General features: G+C 40.1%; 12 protein-coding genes across 15 annotated transcripts in view; 6 read left to right on the top strand and 6 right to left on the bottom strand.

Annotated features, from left to right (window-relative positions):
- Ace (Acetylcholine esterase) overlaps window positions 1–807 on the bottom strand; it is a 39557-nt gene extending 38750 nt beyond the window's left edge. The window contains exon 1 of the mRNA XM_068301161.1: window positions 790–807. The gene's annotated coding sequence lies outside the window, so the exon portion shown is untranslated. The remainder of the gene's footprint in view (window positions 1–789) is intronic.
- A 291-nt stretch (window positions 808–1098) lies between these two features.
- Window positions 1099–2848, top strand: LOC137584436 (uncharacterized). Of its 2 annotated transcripts, none has more exons than XM_068299828.1 (3): window positions 1099–1158; window positions 2156–2331; window positions 2635–2848. In XM_068299828.1, exons 2-3 carry the CDS (start codon window positions 2203–2205, stop codon window positions 2716–2718), a joined length of 213 nt encoding a protein of 70 aa, XP_068155929.1. In that variant the 5' UTR covers window positions 1099–1158; window positions 2156–2202; the 3' UTR covers window positions 2719–2848. The 2 variants fall into 2 exon arrangements, with proteins under 2 accessions (XP_068155929.1, XP_068155928.1); XM_068299827.1 differs by having other exon boundaries at window positions 1100–1169.
- Window positions 1700–4271, bottom strand: Ravus (ravus). The gene is made up of 2 exons (XM_068299826.1): window positions 4160–4271; window positions 1700–4098 (listed from the first exon to the last, which is right to left on the bottom strand). The coding sequence occupies exons 1-2, from the start codon at window positions 4189–4191 to the stop codon at window positions 3033–3035; spliced, it is 1098 nt and encodes a 365-aa protein (XP_068155927.1). The 5' UTR covers window positions 4192–4271; the 3' UTR covers window positions 1700–3032.
- Window positions 4272–4693: 422 nt separating this feature from the next.
- Window positions 4694–9221, top strand: Su(var)3-7 (Suppressor of variegation 3-7). Its single transcript, XM_068299211.1, has 5 exons — window positions 4694–5536; window positions 5603–6160; window positions 6218–6568; window positions 6629–7534; window positions 7598–9221. The coding sequence occupies exons 1-5, from the start codon at window positions 4872–4874 to the stop codon at window positions 8709–8711; spliced, it is 3594 nt and encodes a 1197-aa protein (XP_068155312.1). The 5' UTR covers window positions 4694–4871; the 3' UTR covers window positions 8712–9221.
- On the bottom strand, window positions 8956–12039 carry TBC1D5 (TBC1 domain family member 5). Its single transcript, XM_068299212.1, has 6 exons — window positions 11187–12039; window positions 11023–11116; window positions 10674–10843; window positions 10472–10614; window positions 10051–10415; window positions 8956–9991 (listed from the first exon to the last, which is right to left on the bottom strand). Exons 1-6 carry the CDS (start codon window positions 11912–11914, stop codon window positions 9488–9490), a joined length of 2004 nt encoding a protein of 667 aa, XP_068155313.1. The 5' UTR covers window positions 11915–12039; the 3' UTR covers window positions 8956–9487.
- Window positions 12040–12445: 406 nt separating this feature from the next.
- Rheb (Ras homolog enriched in brain) lies at window positions 12446–14022 on the top strand. The gene is made up of 5 exons (XM_068299851.1): window positions 12446–12850; window positions 13018–13089; window positions 13280–13487; window positions 13556–13685; window positions 13747–14022. Exons 1-5 carry the CDS (start codon window positions 12802–12804, stop codon window positions 13834–13836), a joined length of 549 nt encoding a protein of 182 aa, XP_068155952.1. The 5' UTR covers window positions 12446–12801; the 3' UTR covers window positions 13837–14022.
- Window positions 14023–14374: 352 nt separating this feature from the next.
- Window positions 14375–16111, top strand: Zaf1 (ZAD and Architectural Function 1). Its single transcript, XM_068299803.1, has 4 exons — window positions 14375–14551; window positions 14615–15126; window positions 15192–15326; window positions 15385–16111. The coding sequence occupies exons 1-4, from the start codon at window positions 14426–14428 to the stop codon at window positions 15608–15610; spliced, it is 999 nt and encodes a 332-aa protein (XP_068155904.1). The 5' UTR covers window positions 14375–14425; the 3' UTR covers window positions 15611–16111.
- Window positions 15132–17084, bottom strand: LOC137584424 (transcription factor Ouib). Its single transcript, XM_068299802.1, has 4 exons — window positions 16803–17084; window positions 16139–16740; window positions 15811–16056; window positions 15132–15743 (listed from the first exon to the last, which is right to left on the bottom strand). Exons 1-4 carry the CDS (start codon window positions 16956–16958, stop codon window positions 15629–15631), a joined length of 1119 nt encoding a protein of 372 aa, XP_068155903.1. The 5' UTR covers window positions 16959–17084; the 3' UTR covers window positions 15132–15628.
- Window positions 17085–17187: 103 nt separating this feature from the next.
- Rpt5 (26S proteasome regulatory subunit Rpt5) lies at window positions 17188–18774 on the top strand. Its single transcript, XM_068299729.1, has 4 exons — window positions 17188–17234; window positions 17294–17528; window positions 17588–18008; window positions 18068–18774. The coding sequence occupies exons 2-4, from the start codon at window positions 17319–17321 to the stop codon at window positions 18721–18723; spliced, it is 1287 nt and encodes a 428-aa protein (XP_068155830.1). The 5' UTR covers window positions 17188–17234; window positions 17294–17318; the 3' UTR covers window positions 18724–18774.
- Hrd3 (HMG-coA reductase degradation 3) lies at window positions 18764–22293 on the bottom strand. Of its 3 annotated transcripts, none has more exons than XM_068299728.1 (8): window positions 21897–22293; window positions 21369–21803; window positions 20567–21312; window positions 20334–20508; window positions 20126–20274; window positions 19727–20061; window positions 19469–19673; window positions 18764–19406 (listed from the first exon to the last, which is right to left on the bottom strand). In XM_068299728.1, exons 2-8 carry the CDS (start codon window positions 21781–21783, stop codon window positions 18999–19001), a joined length of 2433 nt encoding a protein of 810 aa, XP_068155829.1. In that variant the 5' UTR covers window positions 21784–21803; window positions 21897–22293; the 3' UTR covers window positions 18764–18998. The 3 variants fall into 3 exon arrangements, with proteins under 3 accessions (XP_068155829.1, XP_068155827.1, XP_068155828.1); XM_068299726.1 differs by having other exon boundaries at window positions 21940–22292; XM_068299727.1 differs by having other exon boundaries at window positions 21369–22292.
- A 148-nt stretch (window positions 22294–22441) lies between these two features.
- Window positions 22442–23708, top strand: PTPMT1 (protein tyrosine phosphatase, mitochondrial 1). The gene is made up of 4 exons (XM_068299765.1): window positions 22442–22625; window positions 22870–23013; window positions 23069–23389; window positions 23458–23708. The coding sequence occupies exons 1-4, from the start codon at window positions 22614–22616 to the stop codon at window positions 23584–23586; spliced, it is 606 nt and encodes a 201-aa protein (XP_068155866.1). The 5' UTR covers window positions 22442–22613; the 3' UTR covers window positions 23587–23708.
- Window positions 23691–24670, bottom strand: SdhD (succinate dehydrogenase, subunit D). The gene is made up of 4 exons (XM_068299766.1): window positions 24534–24670; window positions 24314–24429; window positions 24074–24255; window positions 23691–24011 (listed from the first exon to the last, which is right to left on the bottom strand). The coding sequence occupies exons 1-4, from the start codon at window positions 24574–24576 to the stop codon at window positions 23807–23809; spliced, it is 546 nt and encodes a 181-aa protein (XP_068155867.1). The 5' UTR covers window positions 24577–24670; the 3' UTR covers window positions 23691–23806.
- Between the last annotated feature and the right edge of the window lie 54 nt (window positions 24671–24724).

Below are 24724 nucleotides of genomic sequence, written 5' to 3'. Positions count from 1 at the left end.
CTCTCTCTCTCTCTCTCTCTCGGGGGCTATGAGCAACTGTTATACACTCAAGCCGCATCCGCTCGCTCTCTTTGTATATTTTGTCATTTTTGTTGTTGGTGTTGTATTTTTTGCTCGACTCTCGATATTTTTTGCGGCGTTTGTTGTTTGTATGCTTAACGAAAATTTCATTATCTCGAGTGGCAGTTTGTTTATTTATTTGTTAAGCAGTCTCGGGGGCCGGGCCAATTTATTGGGCAACAATTTTATGGGATATTATAAAGAAATATTATATCAACGAATTACAACTGAGGTGCTGTATATTCTAAGACCTCTGATCTCAAGTCGTAATAACGTAATAAAGATCGAAATTTCTGGTAATTAAAATTAAATTGGTCCTTGCATAAAGTAATATTAGAATTCTCCATCAGAATATGCCCCACTGTGAGGACCCCAAAAATCGATCGCACGTTGTGCAGATGTTGTTGTAAGTGTAACAAACACTCACCAATACAAAGGCAAAAGCTCTCTCCTGCACACGCAAACACACTTAGGCATTCAAACACACACACACACACACACACATACAAGCTCACTGCTGCAGCTGTTTTTGTGCCGCAATATATGCTATATATTTTAACTCTTCTTATCATTTATCAATGTTTACAAAATTTAATACTTCGCATAAAAATTTTCATTTTATTTTATTTAATTTGTTTTTTTTTTGTAATTTTTATATATTTTAAAAGTAACCGCCAGTTATCAAAAAAACAACAACAATGTATGTATTTAGAAATTGTCAAGACCTACAGAAATCCGTCCAAACAGCGACGACGACTCACGACAGAATGCGAATAAGAAAGTAAACGAAAGAGGACAAGAAAATACTCACCAGGAGAAGCTAACCAACGAAATCAACGAAAAGAGAAAGCTCCAAAATTCAGCCCGCGCAATTGGTTAAATGGTGGGGCTTGTCCGATTTCGCCGGGTTCCTAAACATAGATGTGAAACTTGACTTCGCTTCGCTTCCGTCAACATACTCTGTTAATTCTGATTACTCTGTTAACTCTGACTGGGCGAATTATCAGTATGGCTGGGCGAATTTCATTGTTGTTTTTGCTTTCAAGTTCAAAAGTTGTGCGATCGGAATTTGGTCTTGTCTTCAAAACGAAAACCCAGGTGAGGTGCAGGTGAGTTTGTTTACTTGATTGGTTTCTTCGCCTGTACGTGGGCGTACGTTAAAAAGTTTTTTCTAAATTGAACGCAGTGTTTAGCTTAATAAAATTAATTGGCCTAACCACAGGAACTAAATCTTTGTTATTCTAATTAAACAAATCGTTGAGAGATGCATTAAACCGGTTTCCCAACATGTTTTGATATAGGATGGGTCTTTAAATGCAATGACCTAAACCTGATGTTATCATAGACACACCCAATAAATTTAAATATTCTATATATGTACATACATATTACAAATTAAAATTTGCATAATGACGACACTTGTTTGTGTGAAACAATTTATTTGTTGTTTAATTAAAACAAACATTAGACAGTTGAAAGTTTTCGTTCTTTGGGCAGGGGCAATGCGATAAGCAATGTCTCAAACTTTACGTCAATGAGATTTTTGTGTTTTTTTTTTTTTTTCGAAAACAAACCCAAATCAGTCAGATATATGCGCATATATATGTTTGTCACGTCAAACATTTCAAAGTCAGAAACGAAAAGTGAAATTCGTGTTTATTCACAGTGAATGAAAACATTTATATACATACCTACACATGTATAGATTATATATAGACATTTATAGTAAGCATTTGAATGCAATTAAGGTGTTTGACTTTGTAAATACATACATCGAGGACATTTTGAAAATTAAACTATTTTTGGGACTAGATTTCTGCTAAATAAAATATGGCTTACTCATTTGGAAACTCCATTTATAAATCATACATTACCTGTATATGTATATACAGATAAGAATCATATAGGCCAGAATATGAAGAATTACTCATACTTCTTAGGGTAATTCACTCTTTTTAAAGTGCCGACTTAAAAACAACTGATTTCACTATGTTCTCAAAGAATTAATCTCATTAAGTTCATTAGTGTCTGTGACTATCGCATAATCTCTGTTCAAGTGTATATAAAAGATTCCCTTTCATTTCTTATCTTTCAGAAACGAATTTCATTTAAACAAAACATAACCCCCACACATTAACAATTATGGCAAATCCATTGTGGTTTATCTTCTGGCTGCTGGTCTTCTGGTTCGTTTCGTTCTTTGTGGCATTCTTCTGTGCCTTCTTCTACATCTGGGTGTATGCATTCGCCTCGTGCATTCCCGCCTTGCAAGTAAGTGTTATACCGGGTCAATTATGTCATCATTCGCGTATAACTCATGTTTGTTGTCTACAAATGGGTGGGGTGGGAGAGGTGTTGGCCACTATCACTATCGCGGCAACTGTAGATTTTTAACCAATTATTCATTGTGTCGCTTATCAAACCTTTCCATCCGGCAATGGAATGCTAAGACCAAGTAAATGGGCTTACAATGTGATATCTAAACTATATACTATAAAATATCTATGTGAAATGTTCGTTTGGTTTTTAGTTCCATTTTTCTAATCACAACTTTTAACATTTCGTTTTAAATAGGGCATTGCAGATATATTACTTCAGGGCGTGCAGTTCCCATTCTATTGCGGCAAGGCTATGTTGGAGGGAAAACCGGCCTTTTAGGTCTCATAAATCAATCTATGCTCACACTTCTTTTTACACATAAGCGCATCATAATTTATATGTATTTCTAACTTGTCAGCAGCCTTCTTTTTTTAAATGATAAAATGTAATTAATTGTTATTTTTAAAAATGGTCTTTTCTTAATCAATCTCTAATGTAATGTTAGCCTAGACATTGACGAATCACGAGTCACTGTTTTGAGGTGACCGAGAGACGTGACCGGATTACAGTCATCCCGTCCCGCACCGTCAAGGGCGTGAGCAACGTTTTGAACTGGATCCAGGATGCAATCAGCAGGACGGCGATACTTCCAGTCACTTTGTAGTGGAAGCAACCGTGGCATTCTGCTGACTACAGCCAGGTCCGTCAGGAGCTGCGGCAGCAGCAGACGCTAAGAGATCAAGGGCAGGTGGGGTGACAGGGATTTCCTCCTGTTCGCTGATAGCACGCAACTCCAGCTCACCAATTAGTTGCATTACGCGTATTTTACCTTCGGTAGCCAGCTTTGGAGGCAAGGATTTAACTGTAGCGCAAATGCTATCGAAAAAGAGTTCAAGAGAATCGCGCTGCGGTGACTGGGGTGACAATTGAGACAATTGGTAGGGCATTGTCAATTGCCGAGTTGCATACATTTGTGGTTGACGTGAACTTGGCGTATAACAAGTAGCTGTGGGTGCTATGGGCGTTATAGTCGCCTTTGAGCTGATCTCATGTGACTGTCCAGCTGTTGGAATTGATGCTGCAGATGCTGCTGCTCCTCCCGCCGTTGTGCTAGTCGTCTTTGCCAATAGAGCGGGTACCTTTTTTATGGTAATACGGCATGGCTGTGGCGTTGTTGAAGGCGGCGGTTGGATTAATCCAGTTCCTGACAGCTGGCAATGCGGCATTTCATTTATTGTCACCTGAAGTGGCAGAAAGTCCAACATGCCGGAATGTTGTGAGTCTGACTCCGAAATACGCCTTTGCTGTTTAAGTGGCGGCTCCCCTTCAACGTCATCATCGTCTGCCGCAGGATCAGCTTCGTCACCTTCCGCCTCAGCGGACTCTTCTTCTTCATCATCTTCATCGTTCTCATTGTTGGCCTCAAAGGGCAACATAGCCTCGTCATCATCATTGTATTCCCATTGCCCCACAGCCTGATCTACTTTGGCTTTTCTTTGAGCATTCTCAGAGTGCTTCATACTGCCCTCATGTTTGCCAAGATCCGAGCGCTTGGCACTCAGCCGGCATTCACATACAGCACAGAATACAAAATGAGGATCGGTCTCGTCCGGCAAGAGCCATGGATATATTGATTGGTATTCTGGTTTTGTTTTGGGTCTTGGATATTTGAGCTGCGCGCAAGGCCTTCGTGGCCGGTACTCGGAGCGCAAAGCGTCGCTAAAATAAATAGACAAGACTTATTTAGATTTACTCCTATCGAATAATTAAAAAGACTTACAGTTTTTCCTGAGTTAATTGTAAATTTGACATTTTTTAATTTTTTTCTTACAAAATATAAACAATTCGCACGCAGTACAGGGATGCATGCGACTTAACGATATCGTTATCGATTGTCAACTCCGATAGTTTTCTAGTGGTGGCACTATCGACAAACAGAACATCGACACTATCTGCACAAAAGTAAATTAATTTCAAAAAAGTTAATTCTAATCCGTTAAATATATAGATTAAAAATTAAGGTATATTCTGGAAATGCCTTTTATAAATTTCTAAGTAATTTAAATAAAAACAGTTTTTAAAGAGTTTTTAAATGTACAGCACACAACACGATTTATTTAAATTTATTTGTACAGTATTATTTTACACTTTTTAGTGGAGATTGGATTGAAAGATTAAATGCTTTAACTTTTTAAAGAACAACTTAGTAGTATTGCGATCTCAGGTTAGTTAAAATAGTTTCTTTTTATAGCTTAAAATCCCTCTCAATTCCGAACAATTTATCGACATCCATGTCTCAAACGCGCAGCTTGTTACATCCCTATTTAATAGCAGTCGTCGTCCCTGAATTTGCGAAAAAAGTTACATTCGATTGAATTATTGTGGCTTTGTGATTTAAGTTATATGGGAATAAGCAAACCGAAGAAGGAACTCTGGGATTAATCAGAACAGAGTTTCTTAAGTGAAAAACGACAAACGCCCAGACCCAAAATATGCAAACTGGAAGAATAATCGCGGCGTCTGAAAATCTTGCCGATGCCGGCAACAAAATGGCGTCAAAAACGATTCATGAACACGAGCTAAAAATCATGGATGTGGAGGGAGCTGTGACAGAATGCGAAGAGCCAAGCGTGACCATTGAAGTGGACGAAGATTCGGGCGAGGATGTGGATAACAACAATGTGTCAATCATGCTAGCCGAGCTTGAGTCGTCCATGAATGGGAAGTCTACTGACAAGTCACTCGATCCTCTAATGGAGGAAACCATGTCGGCCAAAATAGAGCCCAGCGAGGATGAAAACGAGTGTAACCCATATCACGATCCCATGGGCTTGCTGTCACGCCTAGACTCCAATCCGGAGAACGATAGTCAAGACGACGACGACGATGTGAGCGCTGATGATGGCAGCAGCGGTGTTAGCCTAAAATCCCGCAAACAGACTGAGTTCTCACGCTGGCTAATTTGGATGAAACGCTGGCCGTGGCTACTCCATGACGAAACCGATGGCACTTACGCCTACTGTCTGTACTGTAATACAACTCTTAATGTGAATAAGCAGACAAAGTTCATTAAACAGCACAACTTGTGCATGTATCACCAGGAGAGGGAGAAGAACTACTTGGCCTTTAAGCAAATGGAAGCCAAGAAGAATGAAACGTAAGTAAAGACCAAAAGATTAAGATTGATAGCGCTCATTTCATCTCTTTGTGATCCATAAATTAGCAACGAAGATGACGAGGTCAAGCACGAATTCGGGACACATAGCTATGTTGTTGCCATGAAAAAGAAACGTTCAAGCGAAGTGGAAGCATTCAATGATTTCAACTGGGAACGCTGGCTGCAAGAGCATGAATGGCTAAAACGCCACGAACCTCAGGGGACATCCGGTTTTTGCAAAGCCTGTAATGTCTCCATGAATGTGGAGTTTGTTTATCTACGCAAGCGCCATGAGGCCAGCAAGGCCCATCAGCAAAACCAACGTCAGCAGGGTCAAGAGAAGTCCACACGAAAGCGTAAGCGCTCGGCGAGCACATCATGTGACGAGACATCCCAGCCGAGTCAGGAGAACAATGTGGCAAATGGACCTCTAGTGAGCATTGCCGATGGCGAAATAGAGGCTGGAAGTGACCCGAGCGCTTGGTGTGAGTTTATACCGGGCACAAAGTATCAGCAATGCCGTTGTACACTTTGCAATATCCGTATGGTCATTACTAGTTTCTTGCGCCACTGCAAGACAAAGGGACATTTGAGTAATCTCGAGTGCCATAATCAAAAAGATCAGTAAGTATCCCTTACTTCGGATTCCCAACTTGGTGTAACATTTCTTTTTCTCTCTAGACCAGATAAATATGGAATTTGGTCTGCGTATAAGACGGCACATCCCTGGATGGTGGCCGACCCTGAAGATTCAAGTTTGGCGTATTGTACCGTCTGCTGCAAGCGCTTTATGTATGGCCATTCGGAAATCAAGCGCAAGGTACATGAAAATTCAGAGAAACATTTGGCTGCCATGAGCACAGGAGGCAACGAAGGTGCTGCTGCTGAAGACACGGCCAAAGAAATTCCAGAGGCGGAACAGCGGGATCAGACTGAAAGCGACGACAGCGGTGACATTGATGATCATGAAGAAGATGATGCCGATGAAGACGAAGATGATGACGGGGCATCCATGTCACGCAAGAGTACAAGGTAAGGGCAAAACATTTTCCTATTTATGCCGTCTTTTAAAGAGAATAATTTACCTTTTAGACGCCGTGGACATGCCAAAATCAAGCAACCAGTGCGCCATTACTCTTGGTTGGGCCTGTCAAAGGATCGTAAAGTGCAGCTATGTAAATTTTGTCGTGTGCGCTTCCGCAATGAAACGGACAAGGCTCGTCATGAGTTCAGCGAACGACATAAGCTCCTGGTGAAGCAGTTTCATAAACGAAAATACGCACGTCAAGTTGAATTGCGTCGCCTGCGTAACGAACAGCAGACCGAACAGAATAAGATGGACGATTATGAACAGGACAACACTGATAAGCCGGATTCATCGACTGAGCAAAAACCGTTAAATCCTGCTCAGATTATCAAGCCACTGCCTGCTACGATGAGGGGAAAAGTAATGATTTGGAAGGATCGTTATCCTTGGCTCTCGTATAAGAAGAATGAGGAGCGCCCGAATTACGGTTGGTGCAAACTCTGCGAGGTATCCGTCTTTCTGCCAAGCTATAAGTTTGCCTCAAAGCATCAGCGGACTTCCAAGCACATCCGACTGCGGCTTGAGCGTAAACGTATAGCCATACAAAGCGGGAATGCAGAAGAATCGACAGCGTCGATACTAAGTACCGGCGAGGCTAAGCACAAGGCGGCTATGCAGGAGCTACAGGATAAATATGACTGGCTGGAACCAGATGCCACCGAGGAGAACTACTGCCATTGCCGCATCTGTGAGACGCGACTTCCCATTAAAGTGTTCTATTTGCGACAGCATGATGCATCCCGTAAGCATTCTGAGAATCTGGAGCGTCGCAAATCCAACAATGTGTCTAACACAGCAGCACCAGAGGCAGAGGCTGAAACTCAACAGCAGCAGCCACAGCAACCGAATCAAGAAGCACCAATCACAACCCGTGAACGGGAGCATGACTCTGACGAAGATCTTAGCCAAAAGTATGCTTATCAACAAATTAATATTGACTATATACATTTATGACTCTTATTATGCCTTTTTAGATCCGATTGCAGCACTGTGGAACCGCCACAAAAACGATCACGTCGTTCAAATGAAATGCGTTCCTTTATTCGTGCTCTTCGTGACTCTGTCGGTAAGCGGCAAGAAGATCGAAACCAATTGGAGTTGGCCAAGGATATGATTTGCTCGTCGTTTGACATTGTAACACGCCTACGCACTTTGGAGCGAACTCAAGTACCATCGGACTCAGTTGCAACGCCGCCACCAAAGAATATCGAATCGATAAACACCGAACCACGGCATGTTATGGATCTCTTTCTGGATAGTATATCGGCCACCATGAAAGACTTGCCATCCGACCTGGCAGCCAAGGGTAAAGCGAAAATTATGCAAATAGTTTGTGATCTAGAAGTGGAGGCCATGCAAAGAAAAGCACCCATAACCGAACATCCACAGTCTTCGCCTACTAATCCGAATCCTCCAATGGACCCACCATCTGTAAATAACTCACCTGGATCACAGGATACGATCAATTGTTCGGAAACAGTCGAAGATGAGGAGTTAAGTGATGAGCCATTAATGGTTAACAGCACAAATGGCAATAATATCAATCCCAAACCATATGTGACGACTACAAACTTGCCAGAGATTAGTATTATGTCACGCCAGCAACGCGAAAGTGCTCCAAATAAAACCAGCAAAATAATTTCGTCGCCTCTACTGCCACAGCATTCCAACATTAACAGAAGCTCGAAAGAGGTACAATCTTCTGGAGTTTTTCGTGGTCTAAACAACTCCATACAGGTGACCAAAATTCGTGCAGATGGTGCCACCCAGGATGCAGTGCGTTGTGTTCCCCTCGACAAGCTGACTATGTCAAATGGTAGGAACGGGATCTCTCCAAGCAAATCCAATAATAATGATCTAAATAACAGTGCCAACTCATCGTTCCTTCGTAATTTCCGTGTTAGCAATGGCAATGTGGCCAAAATGTCACCAGTGTCAAAACCTACGCAAATTATGGTGCGCCTCAGCGGTGGCACTTCCAGCGTATCGACAAATGGAGGCACCTCTGGAGTATCACAACAATATCAGGCTCCGTATCCAAGGACTCCGAATTTAAATCAACAAAGAATACATCCTAGCGGCCGTTAAAATTAAAACAGCGAAATGACTAAAGTTTCCCGATTCGGGGATTACTCTAAAAATAGCATATAATTATTTTTTTCCTCCTTTCCAAAGTCTTAAATAAAAAAAAGCTAAAAAAGGAATAACTAGTATGTAATATGGATAACTGAACTTATTTTTTTTTTTTTTTACCCCAACTCTTTTTAACCATTTAGATTAAATAATTAGTATTAAAACAATCACATAAATTTTTCAATATGCAAATGAACTGTTAAATTGAAAATTTTTGAGTTTATTTCTCGCGCTTATAACAAGCATCATTGATTATCCTTATATTTGATTAGTTTTATTCATTCATCAAATATATTTTGCCTGCCAATTAGCATATTAACTAGAAAATGTTTAAGGGCATTTAAAATAAAACTATTCATATTATCCAGAGATAATTACCACCTATCCCCAAAATATATTGCATAAGGTTGTTGTTAAAAGCGAACTCTACTTTTTGAAATAAACCCATTTTTGTTCACCCAAGAATTCATGTTATGTAATGAATCTTTGTAATAATGTAATTGTTAGAGGAGATATTCTTCTATTATCCTTTGCATATGAACATCACACACACACAAACACATGTTTAGTTATAAATACACATATGATATATATATATATATATATTTCAGCACTTCAAAAACTGATTAATTGGATTTCATTATTGGGTATTTTAGCCCCACTTAGTGGAGAATCCACAACTTAAGCTAAAAAAATATTCGTGTTCAGTCGATACAATTGGGTGATAATAATCATTGAGGTCTTTGTTGCGGCTCTGCCGCAGGTAAACCATTTTGGAGCACCATTCCAGGTTTCTCATCGCTTGTGATGGTTGACAATTCAATCTCTCGCCTGTCGCCGAGCAGACGACGCGTTGAACTGTTCATAAAGGCATTCTCGGGCATCTCATAAGCTCCGCTGCCACCGCCATTACCACTACCAACTGCTGGCCCTGTGAGCATGCTAGGGGATTTCTGTGTTTTATCGGATGCCAATACCTTGGGTGTCTGTTGCCTTTGCTCGTTGGCCTCCAGCGCCTGATCAATTGGTGCCGAACGCGTGTGCAATGGAAACATGAATTTAACATCAAGAAAACTGCACAGCTCCTCGATATTATCTAGAGTACGATTCAGCTCATCATTGCTCTTTTTGGCCACATGCTGGCGCACAGTACCCAGATAGTTTTGCAGCTTATTCCGTGCAATTTTTATGACGGTCTGCGCATTCTTAAGTTCCAGTCGAAGTAATTCAGGACTCTGTTAAATTGCAAACATTGGAATAAAAATAATAAATAAGCTAAACAATAAGTACTAACATCATCAAGGTAACCATCCATGGCTACGCGATGGGCATCTTGCAGTTTGGCCAGTGCCGAGGCATCGGCGGCATTCTGTGTCTGCATGTAGGTTATTTGGCGATCTATTTGGCTGCTGCTGGCGGCACTCGAAGTCGTCGTTTCCGAGTTAGTGCGCTCGCGGGACTGCGTTTTAGTTGGCTGGGACTGTGTCGGCAATGATGGCACATTATTGGCAAATGAAACGCAGGTAAAGGCATTCGCAGGATAATCAAACTTTTTGGGATTCAGCATATTAAGAGCATGACGGAGCACCATATTGACATCCACATTGCCAGGATATCGCATTAAATAAGTCATTGATGTTGTGTAATCACTTAACAGCACTACAGTAATGAAAAATAAATCACTAAATTTTCAAGTTATATTTGGTTTTACCCACGTTTATCACGTATATGCACCAGCATAGCCACCAGTATATAGTTGGGTAAGTCAAATCGATCACTATCTGCAAAAATGGCATCCCAAAGAAGAAGCAAATCCAGCAGCATAAACTCGCGACCAAAAAGTAGACGCAGCCATCGTCTGTAAAAAAACGAAGTTGAATATACTTAAAGTTTTAATAATTTGTAGATTCAACTTACATGCCGAATAAGTGTAGGGGAATTTCCTTTTTAAGTAGATAATGATGCAAGTGTTGATCCTGTTTAGCAAGTATTTTATCACGTATGAAATTAAGTTGGCTGATAACCTCCACCTCAGATGGCTGCTCGTTGCTTGTGTCGTCAGAAGACGATGATGGAGAAGTCGAGCCCTGTAAAAATAATGACCAGCGATAAGTGGCCCACCCACCCGACAAAAGTTTACATTTTTAAATGAATCATAACAAAGATTAATTACACAAACAAATAATCAGTGGGGTTATTCCCCATAAAATATACATGTCAATGTTTAACAAAATCTCGATTAGTTAATATCATTGCATACACTCACATCTCCCTGAGTTTCGCTATCCGATTTGTTTGACATCGGACTGGAGACGCGATAGTATGATTCCACCGAAGACATAAGCCGCGAAAAAATTGAGCTAAAAGTAAAGAAGAGTTGATTGTATCAAGTGCAGTGATAAGTCCATAGAATGATTGTCAATAACTTACTAGGTGTCCGCCTCCAGATAAGCAGGGTCTAGCACAGTCAACAACGTTGCATTTATATCAGTCTTAGCAATCTCACTGAAGTGCAGCAGCGACTGATGATCGCTGTAGATTACAAATATAATGGGGGCCAATATCTCATGCATACCCTGGCGATAGCACATGTAAGGATGCTCCCGGGCATAGTAGAATAGTATGTTTGTCATGGCATTCTGAATTAGAGTTTTGCGAAAGAAATCGACACCGGGGAAGGTTCGTACCACATCCTGTCGAATAATGGCGAATAGCTCCTGGTCACCAAAGTATTGATTCCATATACTTTTCGTCGACTGCGATAGCGGATCATCATCGTAGGAAGCAGCCAGCTCATGGGGATTGCATACATAATCTATCCGAAATTTGTCATATCTGCTTCGTTGTTGAAGTCGCTGACTGTGCCAGCTACGATGATCCGAATTTAGAACTCGCAGAAGCAGTGCCCAATTGATGCTGCGGAATTTCGACATCTTCAAATCGCCATTAAAGGCTGCAGAGCGTAATTTTTCTGGATTGTCATCGAGATTGCTCAACAACTGCTCCCATTCTTGTCTATAGCGCTCCACAGAGTTCATTGCAACAGCCTCAGCCACAGGTTCAAAAGTCTGATCTCTCTCCTCGCGTACGTTTGTCGTGACGTCGCCTTTGGAGCTCGGCATATACAATTTGATAGCTTCAATACCGCGCACGGTCATGTCATGGCTTCCCGCTGGTTGTGCACTAAATACAATCAGTATCAGTACTACAAAAACGCGAGATTGTTTGTATAAATACTTTTAATTTACAAGTAAATTCCATATATGTATGTATGTATAGCGGTACTACTCTAACAATAATAGAGATGCACCACAATTGTAAATATTTAAATATCGCACTATTCACGTTTCACTACTAATTTCACAGAATATTTGTAATTTAATAAATTAAAGTTCGAAGTTCCAATTGCTTAAGCTAAACAGCAATGATTTCTGAAAATTTTTTACTTTCCCTGCATATATCCAGGGCTAAGACAATTATTTGCCATTTATGACAATTTGTTTAAGTGGATAAAAATATGTTTTATAAATATTACTCAATATATCTAGATGTGCGAATTAGTGTATATTTATTTGGAAGAGTATAAATGAATATACATATTTCATATTTCAAAAGTGCACCAATTGTTGTCCGCGTACCATTTGGGGCACTGTTCGATAAACCATCGAATGCTTATCGCACTATTTCAAAGACCGTTATCACGTTAACCAACACTAATTCTACTAGCGCTGGCGAAAAGTTTTCGCTGATTAAAACGGATTTTAAATAAATGAAAAGAAAAATAAATTGAAAACGCAAATTAAAAGGCAATAAACTGCAACCAATTGCATCTATAATTACTGTGATAGCAACAAGTATATTGAGCAAGCAGGAATTCAAATCAGAATTTACCCACCCACACACACACAAGCTCACACACACGCCCAGACACACACAAACATATTGGCTTGAAGCAACAACAATTGTGGCAAAAAGGAAAATCAGAAGCAACAAATAAAATTTGTTAAATCAAAAACTTTCTGCTTCAAATCGAAAACTGAGGAAAATGGCACCAAAAGAAAGAAATATCGCTATGATGGGCTACCGTTCAGTCGGTGAGTTATTTCAGCTTTATTTATTTCGATATCTGTCTGTGTGAATGTTGCTATTGCTGTTGTTGCTGTTGCTGTTGTGTACTGTAATTGCGTAGTATTTTGACAACAGCAACAACAACTACAGCTGACGAATAATACATAATAATAATAATTACGCTTTATTTTAGGTAAATCATCGCTAAGTATTCAATTCGTTGAAGGACAATTCGTGGACTCCTATGACCCGACAATTGAAAATAGTAAGAAAATAGTTGACACTGAAATCTGAAATTATACGTTGGCAAAAAAAAGTCTTGTAATTTGTTAAACCACAATAACCATTCCATAGAGCGTGGGGATGTTTTCTACCAGCATCATGATGGCATCATCATCAATATAACGCTTGTAGCTTTTTATTAAATGATTCATTTTTTTTTCTACTACTTTCAGCATTTACCAAGGCCACACGCGTTAATTCACAGGATTATGTAGTAAAACTGGTCGATACAGCTGGCCAAGATGAATATAGTATATTCCCTGTACAATATAGCATGGACTTTCATGGTTACGTCTTAGTTTATTCTATCACAAGTCAAAAATCTTTTGAAGTGATTAAAATTATTTACGAAAAACTGTTGGATGTTATGGGCAAGAAATAGTAAGTCAAAACAGAAGAAAAATCACTTCAAAACTATAAAAACACATAAATTTCTTGCTATTTTGCAGCGTACCTGTAGTGTTGGTAGGCAATAAAACTGATTTACATCAGGAGCGCACAGTTTCACATGAGGAGGGTAAAAAACTGGCTGAATCCTGGCGAGCAGCATTTCTCGAAACATCTGCCAAACAAAATGAGGTAACTTTAATTTTCCAATTTCACAACTATTTATAATAATAAATACTTTCAATTTAATTAGTCTGTGGGCGACGTATTTCAACAATTGCTAATGCTAATTGAAAACGAAAATGGCAATCCCCAGGAGAAGAGCAGCTGCATTATATCATAAAAAATATAAAAATGAAAGTTATAAACACTAAACCCCATAACTTTAAGTCAAACAAAAAAACCCAAACAACCCACACAAATTAGTCGGTCTTAAGCAGTGATTGCCCAGCAATCATGCAGTTTCTTATGTTCTTTTTCAATGTGAGGTTTAGCATAAAAAAAAATAAAAGAAATGAAAAAACACAAACAGGTTTATATAAGTTAGTGCATATTTTTTCAACACAAAACAAATCAGTTACAAAGCTTAAAATGTTGCAAGAGAAGAAAGAGTACACATTGCTTTAGTTTCAATTTTATATATAATTTATTATCCAAGTAAATAAAATAAAAAATTATTGAATTTTTTTTTTAAAGAAAAGAAATTGATTTAACTATTCCTTTTTGTTTTGGTTAATTCATTAAAAACGAATGTGTACTTTTTAAAATTGATGTCTCTAACGGAAAAATTTAATGGGGGATTTAAAAACGATAGGTTTCTAAATTTCGATAAATGAGTCGCAGAAGTCATCATCTCTATGGAAGTCAGCTGTTTCATCTCTAAATGTGCGTTTGCTAGTTTTGTTTTTGTTATCAATCTATCCAATTTAGAAATGGAGATCAGAATTAAATGGAGTATGTGTCGCGCTTGCACGACAATTCACAGCTCTGAGCTACAAAATTTACACAGTCCGGACAGTGTATACGGCCTTTATTTAAAAACTTATGCCGGCTTAGAAGTAATCCGCCTTCCCCGTCTTTACTATTCAAATCCGTATTATAAAAGTTATCTTAATTTACAGGTTGATCCAACAGATGGCCTGCCGGATAAAATCTGCTTGGATTGTGTAGAAAAACTACAGATTATGCACCAATTTATTGAGAAATGCCAAGAATCCAATGAATATCTCAAAAATCTAGTATTGTGCAGCATTATAGGCCAAGAAGAGGAATCGAATGCCGAAGTGGCAGAACATTCCATAGATGGTGATGATTGCACCACCAGCGATTTTCTGGTGGTAACACAGGATCCCATCAATGCAGTCAGGCAATCCCCAGATGATGATAGCAGTTCCAATGATTATAACCCCAACGATTTGCTAATTACAACACAAGAAGATCTCACACAATTAGATCAAATTACAGAAGTTGGAGCACTTTCATCGGATGTAGTCGATTTAGGTGAAGCCTGCAAACCTTCTAGTTATCAGTTTCAGTTTAGTTGCTCCACATGTGACAGTTGGTTCCCCAATGAAAATCAGCTCTTAGTCCATATCCGCAGTCACCAACCTAAGGACAAGAATTTCGAATGCGAGTGAGTTTGATGAGGGCAAAAAAGATAAAAGGTTTATTCAATCAACATGTTTCTTTTTACAATAGACTCTGCTTGAAACGTTTCAATGCCGCATGCAATTTAACTACACATATGCGGACACACACGGGCGAAAAACCATTTAAATGTACTTTTTGTGAACGCGCTTTCGCTGATCGTAGTACACTCAGAAGACATGAAAGGTATAATCAAGAACCTTGTGGCTAATGCTGCTGATGTTAATAATTGATTTTATTGTAGGACGCACACGAAGGACAGACCCTATGCGTGTAACATATGTGGCAAGACCTTCTCACTCTCCACATCCCGAAAGGCGCACATTCTCTCTCATTCTGGAGAGAAACCACACAATTGCTTGACCTGCAATAAAAGTTTCTGTTTGCCTCATCAACTCAAGGCTCACCTGAAATCGCATGCCCATCGACATGAAATAGATTTTCAAAAAGAAGAAGACTCGATCCTATAGGAAACCGAGTTGTTTAATTCAATTTATTGCGGTTTGGGAAGATTGTTGGGATGCCTTGTTTCTGTGTGTCAGCGTTTGGAGATGAGCTTTTAGCTGATGCAGCAACGTAAAAGATTTGGAGCAAATGTCGCAACTGCAAGAATAAGGATCAAATGCGGATTAGAGAGAACAATTTAAGAGATAAATTTAACTCAACTCACTTGTAATTCTTTTTACCGGAATGAACTAGACTATGATTTTTCAATATCGTTGAATGGGTGAATGTCTTTTCACACACTGTACATTTATATGGACGCGTATTCGTATGGACCCGCTCATGTCTTAACTTCTCACTCCTATCGGAGAAGCTTCGATCACAATATAAGCATTTGAAGGGGCGTTCTCCCGTATGGCGACGTATATGAGCACGAAGTTCTCCCATCTGCCGGAATGCCTTGTCGCATAATCTGGTATAAAAAATGGCAAAATCAAATAATTAAATGAAATATAATGAAAATACAAGTAATTTAATGTTTAATTTAAACCAACTCGCACTGATGTGGCTTAAAATCCGTATGCGCTGTCGTCTTATGAGCCATAAAGGTAGATTTTGTCTGATACAAATTGCCACATATATTGCACTCATATTTCAATGGTGCATCCTCCTCAAGTTTTAGTTCCTGTTGATGATTTTCATCTTTGATCTGCTTAGGCTTAGGTTTCAACTCAAGATCGGGTTTCTGTGTAATAGCTAATAGTTTGGGTTCGAGAGACGGAATAGGCGATGACACTGGGTCGTCGTATTCTTTCTCCTCAAAATATATCTCATCCTGAGATGAAGATTTTTCTACATTTGGCTCCGCAACTAAATTTTGTTGGGCATTTTGTTCACTGTCGTTTTCAATTAATACTAATTGGTCAACTGACTCGTCTATACAATTGTCATTATTCAATTCCATTTCGTTATCCACCTCCACTATAAACTGATCGACTGAAAATTCTAGCTCCCCTAAATTAGAGGCACCAGAACCAGCGCAGCCTTCCCAATAAATTTCAGAATTTAGACACATTTGTCGGAAACGAAGCCACATTCGCAGATATTCAAAGCAGGGATCACAGATCATCGAGGGCATTTCATCGAATTTACGCAGCTGTGAAAGATTGAATGGACACTTAATCATTTTTATCCGCATCCAGACGATTTTGACCTCACCCTTATGCCACAGCAGCATTCAATTTGCTGAGAAATACTTATTTTACAAAACCCATCCTCATCCGCCACTTCTTCGAACAGTGGGAGCATGGCATTTTCTTCGCAGTCACCCAAGCAAATTCGGCACTTTAGGATTACAGTAGACATTTCACACATTTACTATTGCTCCTCTTTCTGATTCGTTTTGGTTTTCTCTTTTTATGAAATTGTGAATGAAATATTTGTTGTTGTCTGTTTGCTGCACTGAAAAATAATAATAATAAATGCAAATAACAGTACTGTGTCACTACGACTGTTAGCTAACAGCTAACGATAGCAAACTATCGATAGTTATGTTACGCTCTCCCTAAACCGTTAGCCAACACTATATATTTATGTTTAAGACAGAAAAGTTGACATTATTCAATACTGAGAAAATTTACAAGTCATCGAGTAGGAAAGATCAGAGAATTTTGTTATTTTACGTACAAATAGATTTCATTTTTATATAGCATTTACACCACCAACAACTAAACAATGGCTCAGACTCTTGAGGACAAATCCATATGGGAAGATGGGGAGGAGTCTTTGGGCGAAGACGTGATGCGTATGTCCACGGATGAGATTGTTAGCCGGACTCGCTTGCTGGACAACGAGATTAAAATTATGAAAAGCGAAGTGATGCGTATCACCCATGAAATACAGGCCCAAAATGAGAAAATCAAGGATAATACGGAGAAGATAAAGGTGGGCTTAACTTAAATACCAATAAAAATGAAACAAATGCAATAACAAACGTTTTCTAGGTTAACAAAACATTGCCCTATCTGGTATCGAATGTCATAGAGCTATTGGATGTGGATCCACAGGAGGAGGAAGACGATGGATCCGTTACCGTGCTGGATAATCAGCGTAAGGGTAAATGCGCCGTGATTAAGACATCTACACGTCAGGCATATTTCTTGCCTGTAATTGGCTTGGTCGATGCAGAGAAACTCAAGCCCGGTGATCTGGTGGGTGTCAACAAGGATTCATATTTAATTTTGGAGACTTTGCCAGCTGAGTACGATGCTCGTGTTAAGGCCATGGAGGTGGATGAGCGACCAACAGAGCAATATTCTGACATTGGTGGTCTGGATAAACAGATCCAAGAGCTTATTGAAGCGGTGGTGCTGCCCATGACACATAAGGAAAAGTTCAAAAATTTGGGCATACATCCCCCCAAGGGTAAGAAACTATACACAATAATGGCATACTTCATATTCTTATAAATAATCTTATCCAAGGTGTCCTGCTGTATGGTCCTCCCGGTACTGGCAAAACTTTGCTGGCTCGTGCTTGCGCTGCTCAGACCAAATCCACCTTCCTAAAGCTGGCTGGCCCTCAGCTGGTTCAGATGTTCATCGGCGATGGCGCCAAACTAGTACGTGATGCTTTCGCCTTGGCTAAGGAAAAGGCGCCGGCCATCATTTTCATTGATGAACTGGATGCCATTGGTACAAAACGTTTCGATTCCGAAAAAGCTGGCGACCGTGAAGTCCAGCGTACTATGTTAGAGCTACTTAACCAGTTGGATGGCTTTAGCTCAACAGCTGACATTAAGGTTATAGCTGCTACCAATCGTGTTGATATCCTGGATCCAGCCTTGTTGCGTTCAGGACGTTTGGATCGTAAAATTGAGTTCCCCCATCCCAATGAAGAAGCTCGGGCCCGCATTATGCAAATCCATTCGAGAAAAATGAACGTTAGCACTGATGTCAATTTTGAGGAGCTCTCCCGCTCCACCGATGACTTTAATGGTGCTCAATGCAAAGCAGTTTGTGTGGAAGCCGGTATGATTGCGCTACGCCGTTCGGCCACTTCGGTGACACATGAGGACTTCATGGATGCCATTATGGAAGTGCAGGCAAAGAAGAAAGCTAATCTTAACTACTATGCTTAAGTTTCGAAATTTTTTCGCCAACAAATAAAAACAAAAAATATCAATATTAAATGGATTTATCAGTACAACACACATATACATGCAGATTTATATATACAGTCACATATAAATTCTGTTTTGTTTTGTTTGAGTAAGATATTTTTTAAATATCTAAAAAGAAAGTTTTGTGTTTTAGGAATTTTAAAAAATATTAAATCAGCGAAATTAGATGATAAATATTTACAGGCACACTCTCTAATTAAACTAGCAATAGGATTAGCTCCCATTATATGTTATTACAAATCAGTGGGATCGAGTGCGTTGGCGCTGGACGTCGCCGATGATGTAGAAGATGCAACGGCAGTCGCAGATGAACTGCTTGGTCCTTCTGTTGCTTGCATGCTACCACTAGTCGATGTACTCGCCGTTTGTTCGGTAGTGTCTGCTGCTACTCCTCTCGTTGTTTCTGTTGGAACTGCGGCAGCTGCTGGTGGTGATGCTGGTGATACAGCTACTGGATTAACTTGTGCAGGAGCAGCAGCAGCTATCTCATTAGCCGGCTGATCCACTGCCGGTTCCGGCTGTTGAAATGGTCTTCTGGTATACATAATGAGTGCCAGGACTAGGGTCAATATAGTTATCATATATAAATCCCAATTGGCTGCAATATTCTCATCAAGATAAAATATGAATCTGTAGGGTGTCTAGAAAATCCAAACAAATTGTGGTCAGTCAAATAGAAAATAGTACAAAGAAAAATTCTTGCCTCTTTTATAGATTCCATTTTTGCCAAAATTTGAAGTTTAAACAAAGCTATGGCAACTGGAACTTTGGCATCCGTATTGGTTTCCGCTGCCAAATCATACAATCTTTTAGCCAAATGCCAATCCTTCTTCATGCCCAAACCCTGCTCATGCATATAACCTAAATTGAACATTGCCTGAGCGTTATATTGTTGCTCTGATGCTTTTCTGTAATATTTGCGTTAGTAGCTGATTATTTAAAGTTCAACAATTTGAGGTACCTGTAAAGCCCTGCAGCTGTTTCAAAATCCGTGGATGTGCCCCATCCATAGTAATAGTAATCGCCCAATTTAACCTGAGCAGCTGAATAGCCTTGTCCAGCTGCTCGTTTCCAATAATAAAAGGCGCGTATCAAATCCTCATGACGATCATTAAAAACATGCACCTCCTCGCGATCCAATAAAAAGGCGGCATTACTTTGGGCCACCTCATAGCCTACTTCAGCCATTAAAGCATATTGCATGTAAGCCTCGTCGATGCGATTCTGTTTGTAGTCACTATAGGCATGCATCAATTGGGTGCTCCATCGCCCCCGCTCAGCCACATTTTTAAAGAACTATATAGGAAATTGAAAAAATTAGACCAAAAAATAAGACCTTTTATTTTGTTTGCCAACTCACCTCGACTGCTGCTGGACAAGAGCGTAACATGCCCATGCCATAGGCATGCATAACACCCAGATTATAATAGGCCAATACATGACCGGATTGAGTGGCCAAATTGAAATATTTCATTGCCAATTTATAATCGGTTTTAACGCCATTTCCAGCTGGTAAACAAAAAATGGTTAAACTAATCGATGTCCTAAAAGAATGTCGGAATATTTACTGAAATACATGGTGCCAAGCTGGAGTTGTCCATCCACCCAACCCTGATCCGCTGCCTGTGTGAAATAGGATAGGGCCTTATTGGAATCCTTGGGTATTCCCAAACCTTTTAGATACATAAGTCCCAAGCCACTTTGGCCCACGGGATCTCCCATTTCCGATGCCTTGGAGAAATACTGTAAAAAATCCTAGGATTAATAAGATAATCGTTAAGCATTAATGCTACAAACGTACCTTGAAAGCTGTCTCATTGTCGGCCTTTATTTGTTCACTACCTTCGAGATACAGTTTACCCAGGAATGCAAAGCCAATGGCATTGCCTGCATTGGCGGCTTGGGTAAAGTATTCCAAAGCTTTTTGATGATCCTGTTGTATGGCCTTGCCGCCTTGATAATAAAGTTGGCCTAGGCCGACCTGTGATTGCACATCGCCCTTGTCGGCCAACAGTTGATAGTAATCCACAATTTCTGTCTCATGGCTACCAGGATTCTCCAATTCATCAAGTAGACGCACTCGATGTACAACAGGTCCATTGGAGAATGTCACCCTAGATGCTACCTTCTTAGCCACACGCTTGTATTGGACTAAAGCCTTTTCGCAATTAATGGGCACGTTGATGCCATATAAGTAACGATAGCCTAGGGCCATTTGAGCCAATGTATCATCGCCCAATGCAGCGAGAGTATAGTGGATCAGAGCAAGTGGTTGGCTCACATTCTTTCCGCCCACGCCCACGGAATAGAGGAACGCCAATCCCATGTGTGCCTCGGCAACGCCATCGTTGGCCAAACTCTCAAACTCATCGGCAGCATGATGGAAATCGAATCCCATCCAATGACCCAGCAACACAGCCCAGGCAAGTTGGGCTCGGGCTTTAAGATGATTAAAGGCTGCCGCCTTGCGCAACAGTGTAAAGGCTACACGTTTGTCTGTGCGTGGTTTGACCAGCACATCCATGGCATTTTCATACATGGTTTGAGCTAAAAAGAATTGTTAATTTGTTATGTCTTTAGCCTTCTTAGAAACCAAAACTTACCTTCCACTTGCTCTGGAGTTAGCTCTGGCTTCGCATCGGACTGGTGCAGTGCTTCTAGCCTTTCAATTTCCGCCTTCAGTTTTTCCTGTTTCATGATACTATCGTTCCACAGGCGCTCAAACAGAGCCGATGGCAGCATCTTGGTGCGTGGAGCAAATTCGGCAGATTCCTTCGGCTTCGCTGCCTTCCGGTCATTCTCCCCAGGCATCATTGCCGCACGTGATTGATCTCCCTTAACAGTAACGGTGGCTGTGGTAACCTCTTGCGATTCAGCTGCAGCAGGAGGTTCTGTTACTGTTCGCGTCGGGCCCTGTAGCTGCTCAACATTTCCATTTTCAGAGTCATCCGCTCGCAACAGCTGACCTGGCCTTGCCACCATCAGCATAAAAGTGAGCAACCAGCATGAAAATTTCATCGTTCTGTGTGGTTTAAACTCTTGGTGGCCAAAATGTCAAGAATGCAAAATTAAAATTTAATTAAGATTAGAAAAAATATTTCGAAATTTCGGGCTGTATTTTTCATGTATACTTTGAGTGTGTGTGTTTTACTTCTGACGTGTTGTGTTATTTACTTTTTTTGCGAACCCTAGCAACAGCAGCAGCAGGGAGTTGTGTTGGAGTTTGGGGGCTAATTGATAGCGATGGAGTACTTGATGTGGCCTGCGTTATCACTAGCACATTTTAGATAAAGATTACATGCGTTCATTCAGTACTTAAGTCTTTAGATTTTTAACTTTTCACACGTAAGAAGAAATAATCAAAATCGTTTTTTTTTTTTTTGTTGTTACTAGAGGTGAGCGATATTTTCTTACGCGCGACTTATCACAAGTCGAACAGTGAATTCTATATATAAAATGATGTGCTGGTGTTAAGATTTTCTATCAATATTCCATTATTAATAAATTGTTTGTATGTGTAAATGAAATAAATACTGACAAATAACGAAAAATAGTATTAGTTTCTCTCATCTCTCTAAAAGCTGGAAATATTTTTTTATTATTCGACAAGAACGTGACTCGTGAACCGTTATTCGGATCAAGGTCCATCACTATTAGCAGTGTTGTAAAATTGTCAAAAAATAACAAAACAGAGACATTGTTTTTTTGTTATGCAAATATTAAAGATTTTTCTGATTACCGCTGTATAAATTGGGGCGATAATTACCCAAATATACTAATTAATATAAGAGGTTGACGTAAAGGAAGCGTGAATCACTATTCTGCCAGCAAAAACAAAAATAAAAGGCATGGAGATGAGTGTAAGTAGCATATTTAGTGCCAGACACCGCTCTATGATAGCGGCAAGCGCTGAAGCGAAGCAGAAACCTAAAACCAGTTCCAAGTCGAGCTTCACACGAGACAGACAGTTAGCTATATATATAGTTTTGATAGGCTTGCTCATCTGTCCGTTGGTGAAAGTTTACAGCTGTTGTGCTTAACACATACATTTTCAAAGACCAGGAATTTTTTGAATTAAAAATCACTTATTGTTCCTTTCTAAAGGCTGCTATGCTAGCAAGAGTTTCCTTTTACCCCACCCTGCTGTACAATGTGCTCATGGAGAAGGCCACATCCAGGAATTGGTATGATAGGATCGATGACCATGTCATATTGGGGGCTCTGCCCTTTCGGAGTCAGGCTAATGACGTAAGTTAAAGAGCGTCTTGATTTACAAAAAATTACAATTATATCTATCGTTTAGCTAATCGCAAAGGAGGAGATTAAAGCAGTGGTATCCATGAACGAAGACTATGAATTGTCGGCGTTCTCAAATAATTCCGTTAAATGGAAGAATCTGGGCGTTGAGTTCCTGCAACTGGCCACCACGGACATCTTTGAATCACCCGATCAAGGAAAACTTCATCAGGGTGTGGAATTTATCAACCGTTTCATGCCTCTGTCAAAACGCATTAGTCGCTTGAGTACATCGAAGGAAGAAAAGGAAAACGTAGGCTCTGTTTATGTCCATTGTAAGGCGGGAAGAACGCGAAGCGCCACCTTGGTGGGATGCTATCTGATGCTGGTAAGTAATATTCGAGTACCGAGTATTAATAAATGGGAAATTGATAATAACCATCGATTTAATTATAGAAAAACGGATGGACCCCCGATCAGGCAGTGTCACATATGCGTCAATGTCGACCGCATATATTGTTGCACACTAAACAATGGGATGCCCTACGGATATTTTACACAAACAATGTGGAGACAAAGTCATGACCCAGCACCAATTGTCACAGTTTATTATTTACATAGATTAGCCCATACGTAACCAAAAGGTGCCTCCGTTTGTTGTTAACTAATCAATTTTAGTCGTGAATACATTTTTGTCGTCTATACAATTTTCTGTTCGTTTTTTATTAGTTTACTGCTTAGCTTGATTTCTAATTTGATGAATAAATATATAACTGGGGGATCGCTGTTGGAGACATGTATAGGCTTAATTTTGCTGGCTGTTATCCTTGCCCTTGATGGCCCAGAAACGCTTAATGCCGTTGGCAAGTCCCACATCATTCTTGATGAAATAGAAGAGGCCGCCCAATGTAGCTACTGAAAGAACAATCAAAGCGGCGTGGGCTCCCTTGGAAACAATATTGCCTACTACTTGTGGACGCAAGTAGTCAACAACCATAGCCTCCACACCCCTGTAACAATTAAGATTCAATTAAATAGGACGAAACGGCATGCAACTGTAGTAGGACCTTACCAATGTGTGTGTATTACCACAGATATGGCCATTAAAGCATCCAAAACCTGGGAAGGAGCCAGGAAGGCAGCTGGAATAACAGCCAAAAGTCCTGCGGACACAAAACGTTCCAGAGTCCACAATGCGGTGTGGCTGGAGCTCGATGAGGCCATGCGGCAAGGAGCACTCATCAGTGCGACGGGCTGAAAGTGAAATTAATTATCTTAAGCCTTTACTTAAACAAATTAAATCCACACTTACTGTCACATTCTTGGCCAGAGCTAGCGACTTAACCAAAGCCTGACGTTGCGAATTGGCAACAATTGTGGAGTATGCCTTCAATGGCGTGATGCGCGCCGATTTTACGAGATTTGCGGCTAATTAGAATGTATCCAAAAGCAATTGTTTATGGTTATATAATGTTTGTGCTTTGACCATTTAAAATCAAGCTTTACAAATTTGCATTTTAAAGTCAACTCACCATTGCACCGGAGAGCGCCACGCATTACCAAAGACATCGACATGATTTATTAATATTAAATTATAAAGTTGTTTGCTGAAATGACAAAAAAAACTTTTTCGTTTTTGCCTTGCCTTACGCCCTGACACAACAGCTGATAAAAAGTACTAACCTTGGTGTTGGATAACGCACAAACAGTATTGGAAGGGAAC

Source organism: Drosophila tropicalis, unplaced genomic scaffold (assembly GCF_018151085.1).
Source record: "Drosophila tropicalis isolate 14030-0801.00 unplaced genomic scaffold, ASM1815108v1 contig_878, whole genome shotgun sequence".
NCBI classification, from domain to species: Eukaryota; Metazoa; Arthropoda; class Insecta; order Diptera; family Drosophilidae; genus Drosophila; species Drosophila tropicalis.
Note: the sequence above shows the minus strand (reverse complement) of the source record. Positions and strands in the feature narration are given on the sequence as shown.

Coding starts and splice junctions, on each gene's coding strand:
- LOC137584436 (XM_068299828.1), top strand. CDS start 2,203: ATGGCAAATCCATTGTGGTTTATCTTCTGGCTGCTGGTCTTCTGGTTC. Junction 2,332..2,634: donor CGTGCATTCCCGCCTTGCAA/GTAAGTGTTATA, acceptor CGTTTTAAATAG/GGCATTGCAGATATATTACT.
- Ravus (XM_068299826.1), bottom strand. CDS start 4,191: ATGTCAAATTTACAATTAACTCAGGAAAAACT. Junction 4,099..4,159: donor CAATTAACTCAGGAAAAACT/GTAAGTCTTTTT, acceptor TATTTATTTTAG/CGACGCTTTGCGCTCCGAGT.
- TBC1D5 (XM_068299212.1), bottom strand. CDS start 11,914: ATGACCGTGCGCGGTATTGAAGCTATCAAATTGTATATGCCGAGCTCC. Junction 11,117..11,186: donor TATCTGGAGGCGGACACCTA/GTAAGTTATTGA, acceptor CTTTACTTTTAG/CTCAATTTTTTCGCGGCTTA. Junction 10,844..11,022: donor ATAGCGAAACTCAGGGAGAT/GTGAGTGTATGC, acceptor TTATTTTTACAG/GGCTCGACTTCTCCATCATC.
- Rheb (XM_068299851.1), top strand. CDS start 12,802: ATGGCACCAAAAGAAAGAAATATCGCTATGATGGGCTACCGTTCAGTC. Junction 12,851..13,017: donor GATGGGCTACCGTTCAGTCG/GTGAGTTATTTC, acceptor GCTTTATTTTAG/GTAAATCATCGCTAAGTATT. Junction 13,090..13,279: donor TGACCCGACAATTGAAAATA/GTAAGAAAATAG, acceptor TACTACTTTCAG/CATTTACCAAGGCCACACGC.
- Zaf1 (XM_068299803.1), top strand. CDS start 14,426: ATGGAGATCAGAATTAAATGGAGTATGTGTCGCGCTTGCACGACAATT. Junction 14,552..14,614: donor AAACTTATGCCGGCTTAGAA/GTAATCCGCCTT, acceptor CTTAATTTACAG/GTTGATCCAACAGATGGCCT. Junction 15,127..15,191: donor GACAAGAATTTCGAATGCGA/GTGAGTTTGATG, acceptor TTTTTACAATAG/ACTCTGCTTGAAACGTTTCA.
- LOC137584424 (XM_068299802.1), bottom strand. CDS start 16,958: ATGTGTGAAATGTCTACTGTAATCCTAAAGTGCCGAATTTGCTTGGGT. Junction 16,741..16,802: donor AATGCTGCTGTGGCATAAGG/GTGAGGTCAAAA, acceptor AATCTTTCACAG/CTGCGTAAATTCGATGAAAT. Junction 15,744..15,810: donor TCCGGTAAAAAGAATTACAA/GTGAGTTGAGTT, acceptor TTATTCTTGCAG/TTGCGACATTTGCTCCAAAT.
- Rpt5 (XM_068299729.1), top strand. CDS start 17,319: ATGGCTCAGACTCTTGAGGACAAATCCATATGGGAAGATGGGGAGGAG. Junction 17,529..17,587: donor ATAATACGGAGAAGATAAAG/GTGGGCTTAACT, acceptor AACGTTTTCTAG/GTTAACAAAACATTGCCCTA. Junction 18,009..18,067: donor GGGCATACATCCCCCCAAGG/GTAAGAAACTAT, acceptor ATCTTATCCAAG/GTGTCCTGCTGTATGGTCCT.
- Hrd3 (XM_068299728.1), bottom strand. CDS start 21,783: ATGAAATTTTCATGCTGGTTGCTCACTTTTATGCTGATGGTGGCAAGG. Junction 20,509..20,566: donor ACAATGAGACAGCTTTCAAG/GTACGTTTGTAG, acceptor GATTTTTTACAG/TATTTCTCCAAGGCATCGGA. Junction 19,407..19,468: donor AAATGGAATCTATAAAAGAG/GCAAGAATTTTT, acceptor TGGATTTTCTAG/ACACCCTACAGATTCATATT.
- PTPMT1 (XM_068299765.1), top strand. Junction 23,014..23,068: donor TTCGGAGTCAGGCTAATGAC/GTAAGTTAAAGA, acceptor TCTATCGTTTAG/CTAATCGCAAAGGAGGAGAT. Junction 23,390..23,457: donor TGGGATGCTATCTGATGCTG/GTAAGTAATATT, acceptor ATTTAATTATAG/AAAAACGGATGGACCCCCGA.
- SdhD (XM_068299766.1), bottom strand. CDS start 24,576: ATGTCGATGTCTTTGGTAATGCGTGGCGCTCTCCGGTGCAATG. Junction 24,430..24,533: donor TGGCGCTCTCCGGTGCAATG/GTGAGTTGACTT, acceptor CATTCTAATTAG/CCGCAAATCTCGTAAAATCG. Junction 24,256..24,313: donor CTCTGGCCAAGAATGTGACA/GTAAGTGTGGAT, acceptor TTTCACTTTCAG/CCCGTCGCACTGATGAGTGC.